This window comes from Cotesia glomerata, linkage group LG3 (assembly GCF_020080835.1).
Source record: "Cotesia glomerata isolate CgM1 linkage group LG3, MPM_Cglom_v2.3, whole genome shotgun sequence".
In the NCBI taxonomy this organism is placed as follows: domain Eukaryota; kingdom Metazoa; phylum Arthropoda; class Insecta; order Hymenoptera; family Braconidae; genus Cotesia; species Cotesia glomerata.
In genome coordinates, this window is record NC_058160.1 from 26,033,449 (window position 1) to 26,056,017 (window position 22,569).

Sequence of the window (22,569 nt, forward strand, 5' to 3'; positions counted from 1 at the left end):
TTCGATGACACGTAGTAACTTGTCGCTATCAATGATTAATTTAATTGAAGTTCTATCGAACTCGATTATTTGATCGCCTGCAGGCAAGTTAATAAATAACCGCGCAATACAGCTACAAAACAAATTGATAATTGTCCAACACTTGATAAAGAATTTTCCATTGAGAGAAGTGACGATTAAAAAATTAATTAGGTTAAATATGATTATATTAATTCAATCTATTTATTAAAATTTCTAAAAGAAAGAAAGAAAGAATACAATCGTTTTTAAAGAAATTAAAGTAACCAAAAAATTTGTAATTTCGATTTGATGTATAAATGAACTGTAATTTAATGTACTTTTTACGACTATTTTTTTGTTGGAGAGTCGCGTTCAAAATATGTAATTTCGTGCCTTAAAAGCAAGCTAGTATTAACTGAATTTTATGGCTTTGTACTTGGTCTGGTCAAAGGACGGGTCTGACGTCATGAGTCCTGAGTTCGGAGAAACTACATAAAAAATATATATATATTATTCTCATTCTCATTCTACATTCTCCATAAAAGGCAACGTTATTTCCTTTGGGATGAAAACAAATATTTTGAATAAAAAAATCCCAATAATAATAATAGTAATAAAAAAGGCCATTCGGCAGCCAAAATGGAAGTAGATTTCATGGTGAATAATAAAAATACTACTAGGGTTGCATACGAAAAAAAAAATAAATTTCTGTTTGATTAAACAACAAAGACGTCAAAACGAATGCAAAAGTAAAATTTCATTAAATCTGTCTGAGAAAGCAGGTGATTTTTGGCCTAGACTGATAATGAGGTACAAAAATTAAAGCTTATTTAATAAGCTTTCAGATGCCATTTATAGAATTTTGATAAGATATCGCGTTCAATTGTAATTGCACGAAAATACAGTGAAAGTGAAAACTTTTGCGATTTTTGAAATTTTTGAATTGCAATTATTCCTAAATTATTTAATTTGGAGAAATAAATAAGTACACAAATTGAAGCTTATTAAATAAGCTTTCAAATACAATTTACAGAAATCCGATAGGATGTCGCGTTCCATTGTTATTGCACGGAAATAAGGTAAAAGTGAAAATTTTTGAATTACTCTCATTTCTAAACTAATCGACAGATTTGGCTCATCTTAGAATTTAATCTCGGAAATCGTTCTAAGAATAAGTATGTTACGTTTTATTGAGATCCGTATAGAATTATGGAAGTTAGAGAAGAGACAATGCCGATTATATCGTATATATATATATATATATATATATATATATATATATATATATATATATATATATATATATATATACATATATAAACTTTTGAACCATATACATTTTCTGAATCCGCTTGACGAGCTTATTCGAAATATAGCAAAATTTTTCAAAAGTTCCGTCATGAGGACCAATGCAATAGTTAGATTTCTATGAAATCTACTAATAAGAATAACCCCTAAAAAAAATTTCTGATATAGTCATATACAGCCTATTTTGATCCATAGCTTCATCTGGTAATATAAAGCTATGTAAGAAAATAAAATATCAATTTATTAAAATTTTTTTTTTCTATTAATATGTATGTTAACCAGCATTCCATATTATTAAAAAATTGGCTTAGTAATTCATAAAACTTTTAAATTAGGAAAAAAATTTTAAGCTTTATAGTAGACTCGGAATTTAAATTACGCGTTTCGCACGACTTAATTTTTTAACCAATAAGGAATCGGGGACCATATTTTTGCGATAGTTCGATATTCAGTTCACTTCACAACTATATTGAATTCATCTGTTTTTATATAATTAACTAGAAATTTAAATTGCGCACCTTGATTTTTCAACCAATAAGGAATCAGGGACCATATTTTTGAAATAATTCGATACTTAGTTAACTTCACACTTATTTTTATTTCATCTATTTTAATTTAGAGAAAATTAAATATTAACTTTTTTTTTCTTTCTTACATAACACATAAAACTCAACTCTCTTGTAAGAAAACGATTTAGCGATCATACGCCATCTGTTAGAGATTTTTAACACTATCTTTTGTCGAAAAATTTTATGTAAAATAATAATAATAATAATAATAACATTAATTTAAAGCTGGATTGTTTATTATTACTGGATAAAAGTGGCTATTTCTACTTTTATTTATCCATACGTCTCAACGTCTTAAATGTTTATTTGTTCATTTATTCATTAGGCGATAAATAATTAACAATGCGATTAATTTAAATGTTTGTTATTGCGAAGCATTATATCACAAGGTAAATATTGAAAGGATGTGGATATTACATGTGGAACTAAATGTGTATTTAACGCCAGCGTTAACGTAACTCAAAAAAGAACCCGGAAAAACGAATTTAAACTGTTGGCCGGGTTCGTTAAAATTCTAAAAGCTTGCAGAGTACAGCTGCTGTTGGCGTTCCCTGCTATTTTGTTTCAGCATGGAAACTCTCCAGTATATATATTTGATTTTCTTGAAGACATGGATTTGCGCATATCCTCTCCAATAAATCTTTATGAGGCGATAATGTCGTTTACTTTATTAACGTCAAAAATAGTTTTAAATCCAATTTGTTATCTACGAAAATAAATTCTCTTTTTGAATTTTAATCTACTCTACTTGTATTACACAACGTAATATATCTTTTGAAAATATGTTCTGTTGGCGCTCGAGCTATTAGTTATTTGGACATTAAATTTGTACCGTTTAATGCGACACGGCTTTAGTTTAAAGATTATATCTATTTTATATTTATGTATGCTACTTTTTTTATTCGATGTCGTCCTTAAGTTTATTCTAAGTTGTAAAATTTATTTTACTTTTCTTTAAACATACGCAAATAATTTTTTTTAAACTCAAATCACTTCAAAAAATGCTTGAATTGTTTCAAATCGCATATTAAATTTTATATTTCTTCAAATATTAAAATTTTCTTACTGTTTTTAAATTATCTAAATTAAAAATTGAATTAAAAAAAAAACGAACTTGAATTTCTTAGTTTAAAAATGTTTCTGTTTGATTAAAAGAAATTATTCAAAATTTTCTTTTTTCAAATTTTTTTTCTCTTAAATCAACTTAATTTTTTATTCAAAAAATGTTTATCAAGCCAATATTTATCTTAATAAAAAAAAATTTTTTTTTTCCGTAGCCAAAACTATTTTGGTCTTTCTTAATCATTTTTTGGCTTCAGCAAACTTTTTTTTCACAGCTGAATTATTTACTGCCTCTTATTATTTATTTCCAAGTATAAAAACTGAACATTCATCTACTTCAATTATTATAAAAAAATTACTAATAAATGTGATTGAATAAATATTTATTTAGACTCTATTTTTTTGATCATAGAAAAAAAAGCTGAATCAATAAATCTATTCGAGATTAATTATCATGATGATGACATCGATATATCTGAAGCATAACATAAAAACAACTTGATGTTCCCAAAAGAATTCTTTCAATCAAAATTTTTTCTACAATTATTTATAGTAACAGACTATCAATATCACTCATATCAAATTAGTGAATCGAAGTGTGTTTTTTATGTCAGTGCGCCCGATGTTTTTCATTTTGCAAGGGTAAAGCATCGTATCTTTGAAGCGAGTAATAGAATGCGAGCAAAGCCACTAGTATTTCTAATTCTAAATATAGATATAAAATTCCAACATTGATTTAATTTAATTGTCCCAAACGATTCATAGTTTCTTTCTAGTAGCAACTGGTAGACGTTAGTATAACGTCATTGATAAATTGGCGTTATTAAAACGAAACAGTATATAAGCTGAAAATGAAACTATTTATGTCTAACAATAATATATTTTTTCAACGCAGTGTTAAAAATAAATAAATTAATTAAAAATATTTGGGGTCTAAAATTGATAACTGAGGCATTTGACGTTTCAAAACAAATTAATTCACGGTGTGTAATTGTTGTGGGCTGACAAATAAATTCACGGTCACACGAGATCATTAACCAATTCAAGGGCACTAATTTACGGCGAATTTGGCGTCAATAAACATTTCAAGGATTTCGAGACCTTTATTCTGTTTTTTAGGTCTTTAGTTTTTGTCGTGCTGTTTTTTCTGCTAACTATTCAATAACTGTCTCTGCGTGAAGTTTTTCATTATTGTAAGCGTCATAAGATGATTTATATAACTGAAAAACATGTCTGAGGAATTTTAACATGCTATATGATATGTTAAAAAAAAGAAAAAAACACTTTCATTTTATCTACTGATTTATTCACTGTAAATTCTTTTTTGAAATTCCTTTCAAATTTTTCAGACTAAGAATTTCTATTTTAAAAAAATGAAAAATATAATCAATATAGTTGGTTATTATTAAAATAAATTTATTATTTTCTAAAATTAAATACTGAAAATCTTTAATAAGCTTCCGTGTTTAAAAAATTAAATTTTTTTTTTTATCTCGCATATTATCAATCTTATTTTTACGATAATCGATTACATAAACCTGTCATAAACAAAAAAGGTAATTTATTTATATCGATTAAGTCATTTCTTATCAATTTACCCTCTACCATTAATTCAAAAACCCAACATCATTTATCTCAGCATCATCCTAACTCTCGGTTCAACAAACAAACAATTCATACATGCCAACAACAGCGAATCGCGAAAATATTTGTGGTACTACTTACCGTCCATGACCCGAATCAGTCACTCATTTTTAAGCGTACTACTTCTTCGCACCCATTATAATTAATCTGGTATATCATTTTATTTCCTTAGATATACTAATAAAATATAATACTGTATCAGCCCTGGAGCTATTCACTTATCTATCGTTAAACAAATTTATCTACAACTACACTGATAGAAGGATTTATTTGTATTAAATAATATTTGTTAATAGTTAACAAATCATTTATTAGAGACGACTTTTGGTATTAAAAAAACATTTCTTAGTAGTTAAAAATATTTGTTTGTATTTAATAAATCTGATATTCATTTATTAAATATTAATAAATCTTTTTAAATACTAAAAAATATTTGTTAAGGACTAAAAAATGGCTTCTAATAAATGATTTGTTGAATATTAACAAATATTTTTAACTATAAACAAATCCTTCTATCAGTGAAGCGCCTTTTATCTACATCGAATCATAATGCACTTTCTCATTCAAATTTCTTAGCATACGTCAGAAAAATATTAAAAATTTATAATTAAATTTTTTTTACTCCGATTAAGTTTAGAGAAATCGATACACAATCTACAGTAGAATAAAATAAATATTTTTGAGAGTGAAAGTGGGCTTATTAATGAATTAATAACACTATTCTGAATCAGCAATCAAATTCTATTTAAAATGTCCATGATTGAGCGAAAGTTTAAAAGTTAAAAGTCATTTAATTCAGCTTAGACTTTTAAATGCCTTTTCTGATCTCGAGTAATCGCGTGGAAATCCGCTCATTAGCTTTTTTTAATTAATTTCCTCCTTCCGTTAATCATTTGGACTGTTAATGATTTTAGTCGTGGTGATGCAGAACCGCGATTGGATATGTGAGAGCAAAGGTGTCTCTTTCACCAGGTTTATCACCAGATCTCATATGTGTCATTGTCTTCACCCTTTCTCTCCTTCGGTAGATTATTATATGCATTTACCACATTAAATCTGTTCTCCATATCTCACTAACTCAACCAAGACACGTTACACGTTACAAGTTCATTATAGAAACTTTCCTTGTTATTTATGTCCTTGAATTACGGCCGTCAGGTTGTACCACTGGTAGCTAGTAGAAATCCTCTAGATCTTAGATCTCCCTATTTATCTCCTTGCTACACCATTCAGATTAAGATGTGAGTGATTATATCAATAAAACATAACACATTTTGTTGTAAATGATGCATTGACTATAAATCAACAGCAAACTCTTACTCTTTACTTATAGTAATGCTCCGACGAAATATTTAAAGAGCCTTTTTTGAAGCTTTCAAGTATTTGAAGTCGCTATTAAAGCAAACATCTTGCTCGAAACGTGTTACCTTCAGTGAAAACGGTTTTCAAAAATCGGGAAAAAATATTTAAGCTGTAAAATGTTTTGCGAGTAAAAAAAATATGTTATTATGAGATGAAGAAATAAAATAATAAAATTTGTGGCTGCAGAAGAAAATAAACAAATTTTCTATTACCTTGTTTGTGTTTTTGACAGATTATTTTGACCTAGAATCTTTAGTTCCTCACAAAAAACTCTTGGTCGAGATTAATCTATATTTTATGGTCAAGAAAAATATATTCAAATGCAAATCAAGGTATTCTTAGGATAAAAAAAAAATGTTGACGCTTTTGTCGTCTTTGACAGCAACGAATTAATAAATAGGAATATTTTTGACTACGGGAAAAGCTTAAAGATCAAAAGATTAAAATCTATTACGAAAGACTTAAACTCTGGTATTATGATGATGATGATGGGTATCAATACAACGTTTAATGACGTTTTTCCTTTCGAATTTTCGATCGTAAACTATATGTACTTTTACTTTCATATCGGATCGTGGTTAATAATCTGTCTTAGTAAAGTTTTTACTAAAATCAACATTTTTTCTCTCAAAAGTTTCTACTTAAAATTTTTTAGTAAAAAAAAAATAAACAAAATTTTTATAATAAAAATTATGGAACTGAAATCAGAAAACTTTTTGAAAATAAGATTAAAAACGTAGGAATTTTTTTAAATATCTTTTGCGGCACTAAATCTATCAATATTAACTGTTTTAAATGACTAAGAAACATTAATTGAAAAAATAACAAACATGTTCCTATAAAAAAATTATAACAAATTAATTTTTGAAAACTTTTATAAGAATTTTCCTTTTGCTTCAACTTAATCGAATTTTTGAAAATCATTTTTTTGGTTTAAAATTCTTTTTCTTAAATCAAGTTAATTATTTTATCAATGCTTCTACTAATTTTAAATTAATTTTAAAATAATTTTTTAATTAAAAAGAACAATGTCAAAAAATTTCAACGTTTTATTATTGATCAAAGAAATAAATAATTTGATTAATAAATTTTTCATTAATAAAAATAATAAATTTAGCGGAGAAATTCAAGTAGCTCAGTTCGCTCAATAATATTATATTTTTCTCTGGTGAAAAAACTAAAGAATCTTATTTTTCTCTTCCCCTATAATATACAATATATCAGAGAAATCAATCATCGATTGCGTTAGATACTTTCTACAAAATTAATTTACATGTTTTATGTATCTGTTTACAGTTATTTACTGTGATTACACGGCAACAGGGAGATCACTTCAATTTTTAGAGGAATACATAACTAAAGAAGTACTGCCATGTCTCGGAGATACTCGTGCATCGACGTCAATTTGCAGCTTGCAGTCGTCACTCTTCAGGTAATAAATATCCTCATTTTAGCTGGTAACACGAAAGTGTGCATATTTTATGTAATTGCATTACGCATACATTAAATATGTCCGCGTGCATAAGTAGAAGTCTATACTAACTGATGCCAGGTAACCCGAGGTCGGCGCCTTATCCGGAGTGTATCACGTTCAATGAATTCCAATAGAACACAGCTAAGCCCCCGGGCCAGATCTAAAGCGCGGGAAAGAACCCAAAGTAGCCAATGCGCGCGCAAACTTATCGCTAAATGTAGGCCAAACTCGGTACACCTTCTATACCTATATCATTATAACGTGTATGCATGTATATATCTTTTATGCCCCTATCTCTGTGTAAGAGAGTCTCTGCTCAGATCAATATCCACACCGACTTCTATTCTATTCTATCCTCCGCGTACATAGTTTACGTTAATTTAAAGAGTTTGCTAAATACTTAACATTCTTTGAGAGGTCACGTGCCGTCAAAGGTGGAGAAAAATATAAGTTTACATTTCAAGAATTTTTTGTGAACTGTTTAGTAGTTTTATTCTCGGTTAAGAATAAAAGTGCGGAGGAAAACCTTTATGTTAGCATACCAGCGCGTTGCTAAGAAAATTGTCGCCATAGCAACTGTTGTTATGCAACTGTATATATACACAGAAAAAAAATTTACTTGAATCAAGTAAATAATTTTGAAGGATTTTATCTTTTTGATTTGAGTAGAAAAATTCTTAAACTAAGAAATTTTTCTTGGTTTAAGTAAATTTTATTGGATTCAAGAATTTTTCGTCTTGATCCAAGACAATGAAACTCTTCAAAATTATTATCTTCATAGTAAAAATTTTTGCGTCCTTGCGTCAAAAAATTTTGTGTTAAAAATTTTTATGTTAAATATTTAACACTTTTGTGTGTTGATTTAACAGAATAAATGTTAAATTTACAGATAAATATTTAACACAAAAATTTTTAATATTAAGTTTTTTGACGCAACCCGTGCAAAAAAAAATCTGATTCAAAATGAATTTAAGATTGAAATTCATATTTTGACATAAATATAAATTAGTTTTGAAATCAATCTAAATTTGAAATTGATTTGTAGCTAGAAATTAGCACGCCTGTAAAACTTCCGATCCTGCTTCAGAATCTCAATAAAGATTTACGAATATTTAGGATAAATTTTATTTACGAAATATTCTTAAATCTTTATTAAAATTCTGAAGCAGAATCGAAAGTTCTACAGACGTGCTAATGTTTATCTACAAATCAATTTCGAATTTGGATTGATTTCAAAACTAATTCATATTTGTGTCAAAATATGAATTTCAATCCTAAATTCATTTTAAATTAAAATTTTTTTTGCACGGGAATGACGCAAAATTTTTTACTGTGTTGGTTTAAGAATTTTTTCTTGATTCAAGTTAATTTTTTTCTCTGTGTACACTGACAATTGATGATTTTTAAGTTTACAGTTTAATGATTCAAATTAATTTTTTGAAAACACTTACAGTAATAATTTGACATTCTGCAAAAAAAATTGGTTGATTATGAATTCTATATGAAATTAAAATTTTGAATTAAGTCTGACCTTATAATTAATTTGGTCTCGAATCATTATCATTTTTTTATAAAAATCAATTTGTATGAATTTATATAAAAGTTTTTCTGACTGAATGTAACCCTCAAAACTTTTGGCCTTTTTTTCGATAAAAATTGTGATATCTGATAATGAAAATTTATCTGCAATAAAATGTAAAAGAAATTAATTGATAAAGAGAAATTAATAAAAAAAAAATGTAACTAATCAAAATAATAAAATTGATAATTTTGATCAATTGTTATTTATGTACATTTGTAGTTTTGTAGCTTTCGCTTTCACCTAATCATGTTTAGCGGCAAATTCGATCGAAAGTCGCAAGTATATAGTTTAGATAGTAGGTATATAATAGTTTAGATAGTAGGTATATAACAGTTGTACACGTGCATACTTGCCTCATATCACATTCACCATAATCTCACATCAGACGATTCAATGAGCGGAACGTGAGTTACCCGATCTGATTTAACTCTCACGAGATTTACAAACCGTCGATTTTTTACTCCGCATTTGTAGAAAGTATATGTTGAATTATCGATTTTTTTTATTGATTCAGTTAATTATTATCTCATAACAGAGTATCTACTATATTTTTAATTATACACTTTTTCTCAAATTTGTGTGATTCTTTATCATAATATTTCCAAGGGTGGTTTATTGTTTTACTGCGTGTTAAATATCATATTATGATTTTTACTGAGAATAGGAGTTACTCGTGGCAACACCCTCGCACGCACACTATTTCCGGGAAAGCTGCATAATTAAATGAGGTGATATTTGCACCACAAGGCCATAGTTACTATCATTCTATTCTTTTATTTACAAATGTCGTACGTTACATTCCTTAATTCTGATAACACCTCGAGTGCTATAATACGATAAAAAAAATGTTTTATTTAGTACAAATTATAATCTTGAATCTTGAGTCTACTACGATTCGAATATTTCTTTCATGAGAATTATCAGAAGATATGTTATTAATATATTTATTTTCATTTCAATAATAAAAAAAAATTTAAGTATTTGAATATTTTTTTGGATTATAAAAAATATATTAAAAATAAATAAATTAATCTTAATTAATTTGCCTTGATAACAAATATATTTTATAAATCTTCACTATAATTAAAACACATTAAAAATATATCTTGAATATATAAAAAACATATCTGTGAAGATATTAAAGAATATGAATTTAAAACTAATATAAAATAATAAAAGTGTAAATATATTTCGAAAATGTTAATATAAATTTTTTTCACTAGGGTAATATTATCTCGACTGAAAAATAAATTCATTTGGTTCAAGAGAAAAATTCTTTAAACAAGGAAATCATTTTGAAGAGCTTCATCGTCTCGATTTAAGTAAATTTTTTTTTTTTAATGAAATTAATTTTTTTTTCCGTGTTCAGTTTAAACGACACATTGAATTGTGCAAAGTAACTAGATTCATTTTCAACAAAATAGAAAAAAATAAAAAAAAAAAAAAAAAATAAGAATCTTACTATTTAATTAATTCTACTGGTAAATCCTCCTACGTAACATGGTAGCTGTTGCCAGTATAATAGCAAATTATTCCATTATATTATACATAATACGCCTTTCTTCCTTCTTTGTTTAGATAGATTCATAGATCAGATTAAAGGAGAAATTTTTATAAACAAATAAGAAATTACTAAAAAAATTTTTCGTACTTAGGTAAAATTTTTATTTTGTAAAATGTTTTTCTTGGTTTAAAAATAATTCATGTCTAAATTTGTAATTTATTGAGCGAATGTACAATGTAAATGAGTGTGCGAAAAATAAGCAAAAAAATTGTGATTTGGCATTTTTATTTCATGAAATGACCTAAAATCAAACATTAAAATTAGAGAGTTAATAAATAGACTTGAGACACGATAATATTAATGTTTGTGCATTTGAAATAAATAAAAGTATCGTGCAAAGTTCGGATCGATTTGAATTGTAGTGGAGAGGAAATAAGAGGACGGGTATAAACGCGTGAGAGACTGATACAGGAACAGGAAATTCCAAGTTGTATGCCGAGGGGGTCTAATGTCTAATGGTTTTAAAAATGCAAGTAAAATGCCGCCGTTTATCCACATTCACGACTCCACCAGAGAGCAAGAATAGAAAGTTAGGAAGGAAAGTTTGTTCACAAAACTCATCGTGCCAATGTCAGCGCTCTTATGCATTTTATATTATCTTTATTCTGTTTGTTCTTTTCGATTCACACCAATTACATACATATTTTATTGACGTTTAATCCAGCTCGAAAAAAAAAAAACAAATAAAAAGGATTAAGCGGTTTTATTTTTTCAGCTCGGTATTTTTGAGAGACAGTTAAGTTGTCAAGTCATGTACGAAATTTAATGAAAAAAATTTGTTGCAAAGAAGTTGTTGAAATTTTTTAGAGAAACGCAATGATGAATCAGTCTTTAAATACATCAAAGTCATATATTTTGATTAACAAAATTTATTTTACAATTGATTGGACATAATGGACTGCTGAAATATTTTTGGAGTTTTAGGTCATTAAAAGTAATTATAATTGATGACTATTTTAAATTTGTTTATTGTAAACTATTCAATATTCATGACTAATTTTTTTTTCGGTAAAAAAAAATTTTTATTCAATATATTGTATTTTTGAAAAATAAATTTAAGTTTTTAAAAAAATACTTTCTTATAAAGAAAATAAAAATAAAAAAAAAAATTAAGCATAATTTTACTCTTGATTGGACATTAATTAAAATTAATTAGCAGCATAAACTCCTATAAATACTTGCTTATTAAAATAAGTGATTTAAAAGCTATAAATACATGTAACCTTCACAGTGTCATCAATTGAAACAAGTTAACGTTCTATTAAAAAATAATATAATTTGTTTCAAGTGTGAAGATGTTCCTTAAAGAAATTCCTCAATTTTACTACCGATAAAATGTAAGATCTAAAAAATAATTAAACTTTCTGTTAAAAAAATTTATTTTCTCGTGTGGTTTTGTAATAATAATAAAAGAATAAGCTGTGAATTAGTAATATCAATAATTTATGACAATACAATAAAACAAAAAATAAATAGTTACACAGTAATAAAAGCAAATAGTGCCATTAAAAAAGAGTAAATAACGGAGTATGCTAACAGATTTTCTGATTTTGATTAGATTAAATATTTGTTAACAAATATGTTATTTTTTTAGAATCTCAGATCGCTCTTTATAGTTATTTTATTTCTAGAGTAAAACGATAATAAAGACCTAGCGGTAATAAAGCGTTTGGTAGTCATTAATGTTGTCAAGGCTATAAATAATAATTACCTAGTGAGGGTGACCTAAGACAAAGAGAATTTAAATAAAAATAACAACAAGAAAATACCGTAGGCTCTTTATAAATATAAACAATTTATTGATTTAAAAATATGAATTTTTTTTTTTCATTTGTCGAAGCTAATTATTCAATTTTTAAAAATAATTGAAAATTTGTGTTGATATCTTAAAAATTAAATTTGTAGTTTAAGTAATTTAATTTTAAAAAATTATCAAAAATTTGATGAGTTCATTGATAAAAATAGAATTTAATTTCAAGCTATACGATATTTACGAGTAATACGATTCTTAGCGTTATTGTACACTACACTACACATAACGCAGTAGTAATATACTGTATATATACATACCACTAGAAAAAAACTAGCTGATTATGCTCTAAAATAATTCCCGTACATCTAAAGTTACGATGACGATTAAAGTTCTGAGTATAAGTATTACAATTTACAATTTAATTTATCAAATAAAATAAAATACAGAAGCAGTGTAAAAAAAAATATTTATTACCTCATCGTCATCATACCTTGAATTGATAGATAATAATCCACCGACTTAATTAAAGTTACAGCTTACTTTCATAAACTTCAATCCCAACATGTATGTAATTATGTTTATGATCGGTGCGGTATTATGTGTAACAGTATCAGATATCGGTATCGGCAAAGAAAATGCCAGGGAAAACGCCCCCTGTGTCAAATTATCAACCTATTTATTTATTGATAAAAGGCTTGCAGTTTATTAGAGACGAAATTACACTTCCTTGTAATTCTCCTTTTGCAATTAGAGTATTGATGTTTTGATGTCTCAAGTAATGAGACAGTCGCAGTGGAAATGCAAAGAGACCTTGGGGCAATTCGGTGACTCCAGAGTGGCATGGAAGCTCACAAAGCCTCTGATTTGAGTCACATTCAGCTTTTTTTTATACAAAAGCTCAAGGTTGTAACCCAAGGCTCATTATTTTCTTCTTTTTTTTTTAATTTATGTTTTTATAGCCTTGTTTACTTTGAAGCCGTAAGTCTATATGCGTGCGGCTTTGTATCATTAGCGAACAACGACATCAAATGTATCATTAGCTTCTCTTAATAAAAAATTTACTTTTATTCGAAAATAGAAGGCGGATTTCTGAATTCAAGGATAATTGTTTTAGATGATTATCCAAGTGGAAATAATTTTCTTTTAATTTTTCTTGTTAAGAAAAAGTTAAAAATTTTTAGTTAAAAAAAAATTTTCTTTGATTCAAAAAAAATATTCTTGATCTAGAAAAATTATTTTAAAGAAAATTTGATGTCTAAGTTAAAAAATTTCTTATCTTAAAATTTATTTTCTTACTAACGACAAATTCTAAATTACAAAAAAATATTGAAATCAATTAATTATTGTTAAAAATTCGTTAATATAGTCAAAATATTAATAATCAAAATTAACGTTCATTATTTTATTTTTTATCAATTTTAATAGCCATAAAAAATTTCTTGTACTGAAATAATAATTAACAAGTTCTGTATTTTTTAATAGAAATTTTTTTAGTTTAATTTAAGAATTAATTTTTTTTCCAATAAAAAAGTTATTTTTTCAACTCAAATTTTTGATAGGATTAATTAAAAAAATTTCTTTGAATAAAAAAAAAAGAGCTTGTTTAGTCCAAGAAAAAATTTTTGATTAAATTTTTTTTCTTGATTCAATTTATAAATTTCTTGAATTAATTCAAACTTAATATCTCAAAACAAGAATGAAATTTTGAAAATATTTTTCTTCAACCAAGTAATTATTTTCAGTGTAAATAAAATAAAGCATGACCTTTCTGTTTAGCTGATAAAAAAATCGGAGAATGAAGTTTGCTAGGTTTGGCCAGTAGGCTACCATAAGAGTCTCGAGTTAAGAGAATGACATTTAGGGATCGGCAGAGCTTGAAGGGATAACCTAGCCTGGCCTAGATGTTTTAATGCATACTAGAGCAATAACGGAGTATCTTGTTTTCTAGAAAAGTCCTTGAGTTGCGCATGTACACAATTTATACCCGATACGATACGATACGATTAAAGTTTAGCGAGACATTGTAGAAAGGAGTTTCTAGTATGTTCTAAGGAAGCAACTTTATTCGATATTCGTTGAGCTGTTGACACCGGCTCCCTCAGGCACAATAATCCAAGTCACTGGGTTTCTCGCAACAAGTACCGTAAACTTAGTCTTGTGCCGAAGACGAAACCGTTTATGGTACCATCAGTTAAGGATTAAGTAGTTTGATATACGTGTGTTATTAAAAGTGATGAGCTGATTGAGACCAGGTGTCACACTTTTTTTCATTAAATACTTTTTACTAAGTTTCAATTAAAATTTATTTAAAGTACAATTTCGGGAATTGTCCAATAGAATGTTTTTTAAAATGAAGTTTTAACTTTTTATCATTGCGCTTTAAGTTTTCACATAAATTTTTTTTTATCTAAATAATTATTCTGATAATTTTAACAATAATTTTATTTAATGTCTCTTAAAAATATTTTTTCTATTTCATTTTTCTTCGAATCTAAATGAAAGAATTAAGTGACAAATCAAAACAGAATTTTTTATTCGTCATTAGAGATTAAATAATTCCAATTATAAAATTAAATTTTTATAATTTGAAAATTACGTAAAATTTTTCACTATTTAGTCTCTGGGAATTTTTATATTTATAATTTAGATAGGAAAAAAATTCTTTCATTACATTTTGAATCCATTAGAAAATTTTTTTTTAATTTTAACGATATTTGAAATAAAAAAAAAAATTTTTTTCAAATAAATCAGCGATAAAACGTCAAAAAAATATTTAGCAGCTAAAAAAAAAATTACAACACTATTACCTTTATCTTCGTAAGCTTTTTTCATTCACTGCAATTAATTTGAAATAAATTAACAACCAGAAGTGATGAATTAGTAATTAAAGTAACGCATTAATAAAAAAATATAATTTTGAAACTGAATCCGTAAAAAAGTAATAGTGATTGATAAAAATAATAAATTAAAATCCATTTAAGGCGGAGACCTTATTGAGACGTACAATAATTGTGCGTACCAGTTTATTTAATTATCTGTCGCATCGGATCAGTTTTATTACTGGCGGTTGAAAAAAGTAGCAGCTGATGACCGGACTGTGAATGTTACAGGCACGAGGCCAGAGACATCATTCGACATGCAGTCGGGGCCGGAGAGCAGGATGCTGTTCTCTTTACAGGTCATGGTACCGACGACGTTCTGCGGACTCTTCTTCGCCATCTTGACCTCCCCCGGAGGCCGACCGTTGTCTTTGTTGGTCCATTCGAGCATCGCACCAATTTGCGACCCTGGCGCGAACTCGGTACCAAGGTACGTTTATTTATATTCAGATTTTTAACACTGCTTTACACCCCATTAACACTTTCCTCGGTCACGGAAAATCCCGACTTTTTTTCCTGGTCAACGATCGCGACTCATCTTTTTTTTTTTTCTTTTATCTGCTGTTTATCTCTACCGTTGACGACGCTCTTGTTAATTAATTCTGATGTTAATTTACTGAAACAATAAAAAGGGTTAAATATTTTCGGAATCAATAGTGGGTCATTGATGCTCATTTGTAACGAGATTGAAAAGTCAAAGTCCTGTGGAAAATTGCCAGAAGTTTTTCGTTTTTAAACTTCGACCGTGCTTGATTCCAAGCCAACAACATCTACTACACGCCTTGGCAAGTTTGGCGCTCTATCAAGAACTAAACTCTTATATTTTTTTTTCTCTGTTACTTACAGAATATTTATTATACATATTTTTTAAATTACAAGTCTTAAACTATCATCATTACCAGGTTTTTACATTTCTGCAAAGAAATTATGCTTTGTTTTATTACGGAACAACCGTGTTAATAAATCAAAATTTTTTTTGTATAGAATAAATCGAAATTATCAAAAATTGAATTAATTTTTTTTTATAATTTTTCCTTATTCATTTTTTTTTTTTTATCGATAAAAATAAGTCATTGTTTCTTATAATTATTAGGCAATTTTTTTTACTTAATTATACTGAATTTTTTCTTTTTAATAAATTTCCAAAAATTACAAGTTAAAAATTTTGTTCAAGTATACCTTTATTTTTATCAATATTTAAAGTTAAAATAAAATTTATTAAGTTAAAAAATTATTATAAGTTCAAACAGAAATCCAAAATAAAAAAAAAAATAATTTATCAATCTTGGTAAATTTGAAGCAATATAAAATTTTTATATTGTTTTAAATTCCAATCGTTTTTGATTGAAAACAAATTAATTTTTGTGATCTGATAAATGATTCAAAATTTAAATTAATTTTAATTGAAAAATAATATTTACGATAAATAATCACTCAAAATTTTTTTTTAACATATATCCAAAGCAAGAATAAAATTTTTCAAAAATGTTTATGTTTCACAATTATTATAATAATTAAAAAATTTCAGCTTTATCAGAGTAAAAACTTCATTTTATTTATTGTATTCTGTTTATAATTTACTCAATAATATAATAATAATTGACTTGATTGTTGGTCTATCGACTACTGCTAATATTATAATTTGAATTACCAGCAAAGTTGTAATACAATTTCAGCTAATTGCTTTCCCTTTGATTATGTTAATTGCTTCAATATACCACACAGTTTCCATCAATACATTCCAGTTATCTAGAGACAAATATTTTGAGCTCAATAAAACATTCCTCAAAAAATTTTAATAACCATGTTAATTAAAATGATCTTAGGCCAATTAAATATTGCAGAATCGTAAAATTAAATTACAATAACTCTTTGAATGTATGACTAATTTTAAGTGATTTGTTATTGAATAATAATTTTAGTTTCATTGCCAATTTTTATTTAATATTTTTCTATTTTGTAAAAAAAGAAATCTTCATATTAGTTAGCAGCAAAATTATAAAATTTAACCTTCTGATTATCAAATCAGGTCAATTATTTCTACTCCACGGTTAAAACGTTAAATGAAACCAACATAAACTAGACAATGTCCGCCAATTACTCGACACATAAATTAAAAGATTTAAAATTATCTATCTGTAAAGATATCGTAACAACCATGTCTGATTATTAATATAATAGTATGGAAGAATAAATAATGCTTTAAATTACCGGATTGAACCCGAGTGCTATCAGCGAAAAATTACACAATTATTTAAACTTGAATAAATTCCTTTGCGCAATCGACATAATCGCAATCTTGGCATTTTACTTGATACCTAAAGATCTTCCTTTCACTTTTTGACTCTCAACGAGTCATAATATATGTAATTAATAGAGCCAAGTCGTTCGTTGATGCGCTAGTGCATTGATAATGAGGATCTAGTACTTATTTATATAATAAATATTATTATGTGAATTTAGGTGGTGAGAATTGCTGAAACCAAAGAGGGATTTCTTGACTTGAATGACCTAGAGCGTAAACTTGTTGAAGAAAAAACGTCAGAACGTATGATGGTTGGCTGCTTTAATGCGGCTAGTTGTATTACTGGTGTACTTGCTGATGACGTTGCAACCACTCTCTTGTTGCATCAGTTCGGTGCATTAAGTGTGTGGGACTATACATCAGCCGGTGAGTTTGTTATACTTTTATTACTATTAATATTATTATTATCACTTTATCAATCGATTATTCTGAATTTTTATTAATAATTTATCTTGATTTTTTGACTTAATAATAATAATAATAATAATAATAACAACAACAACAACAATAACAATAATAATGATAATAATAATAATAATAATAATTTTTTTATAAATATTTTTTGACGTAAGTCATTGAAATTCTTAGTTTATTGGCTATCCAGTCTAATACAACAATTCTTTCTTTAATCAACAATTTTTTTGTCCTAGTCTGGGCCGTCCGAATTATTTTTTCAGTCAAATTTATCTTTAATGACAAATTTAAATATGAATTGAAAATAAATTGTTTATGCCTGGAGGGAAATACAGGCTAACAATATTATGAAAAATTAGAGAAAAAATTGTTGTATTAGACTGAATAGCCAATAAACTGAGAATTTCAATGACTTACGTCAGAAAAATATTTATAAAAATATTATAAACCAGTCTTTAGAAAAAATAAAAATATTATTAGAATAATAATAATAATAACAATAATAATAATAATAATAATAATAATAATAATAATAATCGGATGTTGTCTTAAAAAATAATAATAAATCCTCTTTAATTAGTATAATTACCGATCTTAATAACACTTCTAGCATAATAATAATAATAATAATAATAATTTTTAATATTTATTTCTAAATAATGGTTTTAAGTTAATTGGCTATCCAATCTAATACAATAATTTTTATTTATTCATAATATTTTTTAGCCTGTATTTCCCTCCAGGCATATACAATTTAATTACATTTCATATCTAAATTTGTCCTGGTTTGGGCCGTCCGAATTATTTTTTCAGTCAAATCTATCTTTAATGACAAATTTAGATATGAAATGTGGCTAAATTGTATATGCCTGGAAGGAAATACAGGCTAAAAAATATTACGAATAAATAAAAATTGTTGTATTAAACTGAATAGCCAATTAACTTAAAATTGAAAAAAAAGTAAAAATAATAATAATAGTAATAATTTAATATTTATTAAAAACTGAAGTAATGATAATAAATGTTTAAAATTTATAAAAGCTGTATCGATAATTATTGTTAAATAATTTTCAGAGTCTATTTTGCAACTAAAAGTCTCTTGACAGTAATTATCTGACCCTCTAATAATTATCTACTTATGTAAATATTAGAAAAAAATAAAAATAATTACCATACAAGCTATAGTATTTCAACTGATATAAATCACAAATAACAGAACTAACACGAGAAAAAATAGTATAATCTACAGTTTGTATATTATAATGAACTTACTAAGGTCATAAAGTGCAAAAAAAAAACTTGTAAATTTAAAAAAATAATCGAAAAAATTTATTAAAATATTAGATCATAAATTACTATGTAAATGATTTATATATTTATGATTGTAGTTACTGTGAATTAAATTTTTAACTATTATTATTATTATTAATTAATATTAAAAAAAAAAAAGAATTTATAATGAAGGTCAATGGTTCATCAACTTGTTTGATGCAGTTCAATTACTTTTTATTAATTAAATTAAAAACACAACAGCTGACATTGTAATTAAATTATTCTAATCAGTTAAACTTAAATTACTTTATATTAAATAAATTTACCAAGTTGATAAAAGTTGTTTTTAAATTGTCACTTTCATTTTTTTATGGTTTAAATTTAAATAATATAATAAAATTACAATATATTTATTATTATTTATTTTTAGCTCCTTACGTTCACATGGACATGAATCCGCACTTACCAGGCGTGGGCGAAACTGCTGTGTACAAAGACGCGATAATATTTAGCGGACACAAATTTGTGGGTGGCGCGCAATCACCCGGTGTCCTTGTAGTCAAGAGGTCGTTGTTGAAAAATGATATTGCCATTGAAGATATGCGCGACTCCCACAGATATCTCAAAGATCCGGAACTCCGTGATGAAAGTGGTACCGCGGGAATTGTCGGCTCTATTCGCTGTGGGCTCGCGATGCAACTGAAAGAAAATGTTACCACACAAGCTATTATTTCACGACAGGAAAAAATTTGCAAGTAAGTATCCACTTTTTTTTCCTACTATTATTCTTTATACAGAATCATTACATCAAAATAATTGTACCATGGGTATTTATGTTCTTATGTTGTAAATTATGATAAAAATAATTATTTAAAATTTTTAAAAAATTTCATCAATTAAGGAAGTTCGAGCGTAACTAATGAGTCAAAATAATGTTAAAATTTTTTTTAAATTTTAGTTTTCCCAATATTCGTCAAAATATTCGTTAAACAATTTAATAATTTATGATTTTTACTTATTTAATAAAGTAAAGCAATAAAATGACTTTGGTATTTATTACTTGCCGGAATAAATAAACAGATTTGGCAATAGCGCGTTTGATTATACCCATAACTGAGATATGGATGAGTATGTGAGTTAAACATTTCTCTCTCTGTAACTATATTTCTATCCTTTTCTTTTTTCTCAGCTGTTGACGCGATGATATCAAATCTTTATTCGAATAAATGGCTGACGATAAACAAATTACAAACATAAAATTTGACATTAAATATTTCAAAAATCATATCGGTAATGTATTATTATTAAATTGTTTTTATATTTTGTAATAATCCAAGTTTCTTGTGTATAGTTTTTTATACGTTAAAGTTGGGAGGTTAATATTGAAAAAAATAATTAAAGTCTCGACAAAAGTCTTTAAGAGCCCGTGTATAAGGAGATAAAATATGTGATTTTTAAAATTTAATATCTAAGTAACTAAACGGTGAATCTTTTTTAAATTTTGAGATTAAATAAATTACGTATTTATTTATACGTATACTTAATTTCAAAGCTCAAAGTTGGAAATTATTTTTTACATTAGATTCGCTCGAACTTCCTTAATCAGTTTTTAAATTTATAGCAGAAATTTTTCCTTTTTTTAAATAACACAGTAATTTTTATTTTTTTAAAAATAAAATTTTATTCTTAATTCTGTATAAAATACCAAAATAATTTCCGGTTAAGGGGCACAACTAGTGTGAAATTTTCAAAAAATCGATTTTTTTTCATATTTCGATAGATTACACCTTTAAAAATAACATACTCAAATTTTAAATCGATATCTCGAATAATTTTTGTGTTAGTCATTTAAAGAGTAGCCGCTCGGCAGTTAGATCGTTGCATTAGCTACAGAAAAACGCGTTTTTCTCGAAACAACATTTTATTTATTTATTTATTCAATTTAATGCCAAAGCAATAGCTGTATGGCAAATATATACATAATAATTACAATAAAGTATACGTGTTTTATTAGATGTTAATACAGTAAGTTTACAAAAATATCATTTCTGTATAACAGTAGCATGTTGAATAAATGTTAGAACTATAAATTTATGTGACGTAGTTTTGAGAAGTTAGATTAATTCACTAAAGATTATTTAGTAGCACATAAGTATTTTGAGATTTTTCGAATTTGTTGGAGTGATTTCTCGAAGACAAATGATCCGATCACTACCAAATTTTTTTCTGTATATTCTGTATATAATTCTCCATACGATGAGCCTCCAATTCTTTGATTTGATCAAAAATCGAATTTTGGCAGGCTAAAAACGACCAAAATTTTGGATAAAATTCAACTTTTTTTTTTTAAAACGCCGGCATTTTTTCAATTTTTGATATTTTTTTCAACCGTGGGTCATCGTACGGACAATATCTTCTAGTTTAACAAGATTTTTTTTTTTTGGTTTTATCTACGGAGACGGCCGAAATTACTCCAGCAATGAAGGACCTTTTTTTTAGCGCCGTCGGAGATCGCGTGTAACTCGGAAAATATTTAATTTTTTTCTTCAAAAATTTTACTGTATATTCTTAAAATACGTATCAATATACCCTTAAAAATTTAAAACAATTTTTTATATTTTAACAGGAGTTTTTTATATTTTAATTCTCAAAAATCGCCTTTTTTTTTGCTGTTACATTGGTTGTGCTCCTTAATAAAATTTTATAAATATAATTTTATTAAAAATCAACTTTCAAAATATAAAAATAACTACATTTTTTGATAAAATTAAGTTAAAATAAAAAGCTGTTAACACGATTTATTTCCTTGACTTGTATGGAAACCTTTAAATGTCATGTGTAATGACAAGATTATTTACTTTATCGCTAGTTTATAAAACATTACTTTTGTGATTTTTTAATGCTGTAAGGTGATCTTGTCGGGTTTCAAAATTGATTATCAAAAAATGTTGTAAATTATAATAAGTCTCAGATAAATTATTCTTTTGTTTGTACAAATAAATTGACCTAAAATAAAAGTAGGATAACTTTGTAAATACTCAACTGTTTGTTGTGGAATTTTTAGTGCTCATATAATAATAAAATAGACTTGATAAACTCACCAGGAATCCCGATTTTAATAGCAAAAAAATTTATTTAACTATTGTTACACAGTATTTGTCCATTATAGACTAATTTATGACTCATATATTGTTAGCATAATTATCAAATACATTCTTTTCATTTAAAATGAGATACTTAGAATTGAAAATGTTCAATACAATATAAATGTTCATACAATATAAAAATCGCATCAAAAAAATTAAATAATTTAATATTAATATTTTTAAGTAACAATATTTATATGTAATAATTTATAGATATAAAAAATTAAACTTTGTA

The 22,569-nt window shown here is 26.3% G+C and overlaps 1 protein-coding gene across 2 annotated transcripts in view; it reads left to right on the forward strand.

The window, feature by feature from the left end:
- Window positions 1–22,569, forward strand: part of LOC123261917 — a 46,916-nt gene that overhangs the window by 18,158 nt on the left and 6,189 nt on the right. For both annotated transcript variants that reach the window (XM_044723800.1, XM_044723799.1), the window contains exons 3-6: window positions 7,242–7,377; window positions 15,429–15,627; window positions 17,661–17,868; window positions 19,619–19,943. In XM_044723800.1, coding sequence (XP_044579735.1) covers window positions 7,242–7,377; window positions 15,429–15,627; window positions 17,661–17,868; window positions 19,619–19,943 — 868 coding nt within the window. The remainder of the gene's footprint in view (window positions 1–7,241; window positions 7,378–15,428; window positions 15,628–17,660; window positions 17,869–19,618; window positions 19,944–22,569) is intronic.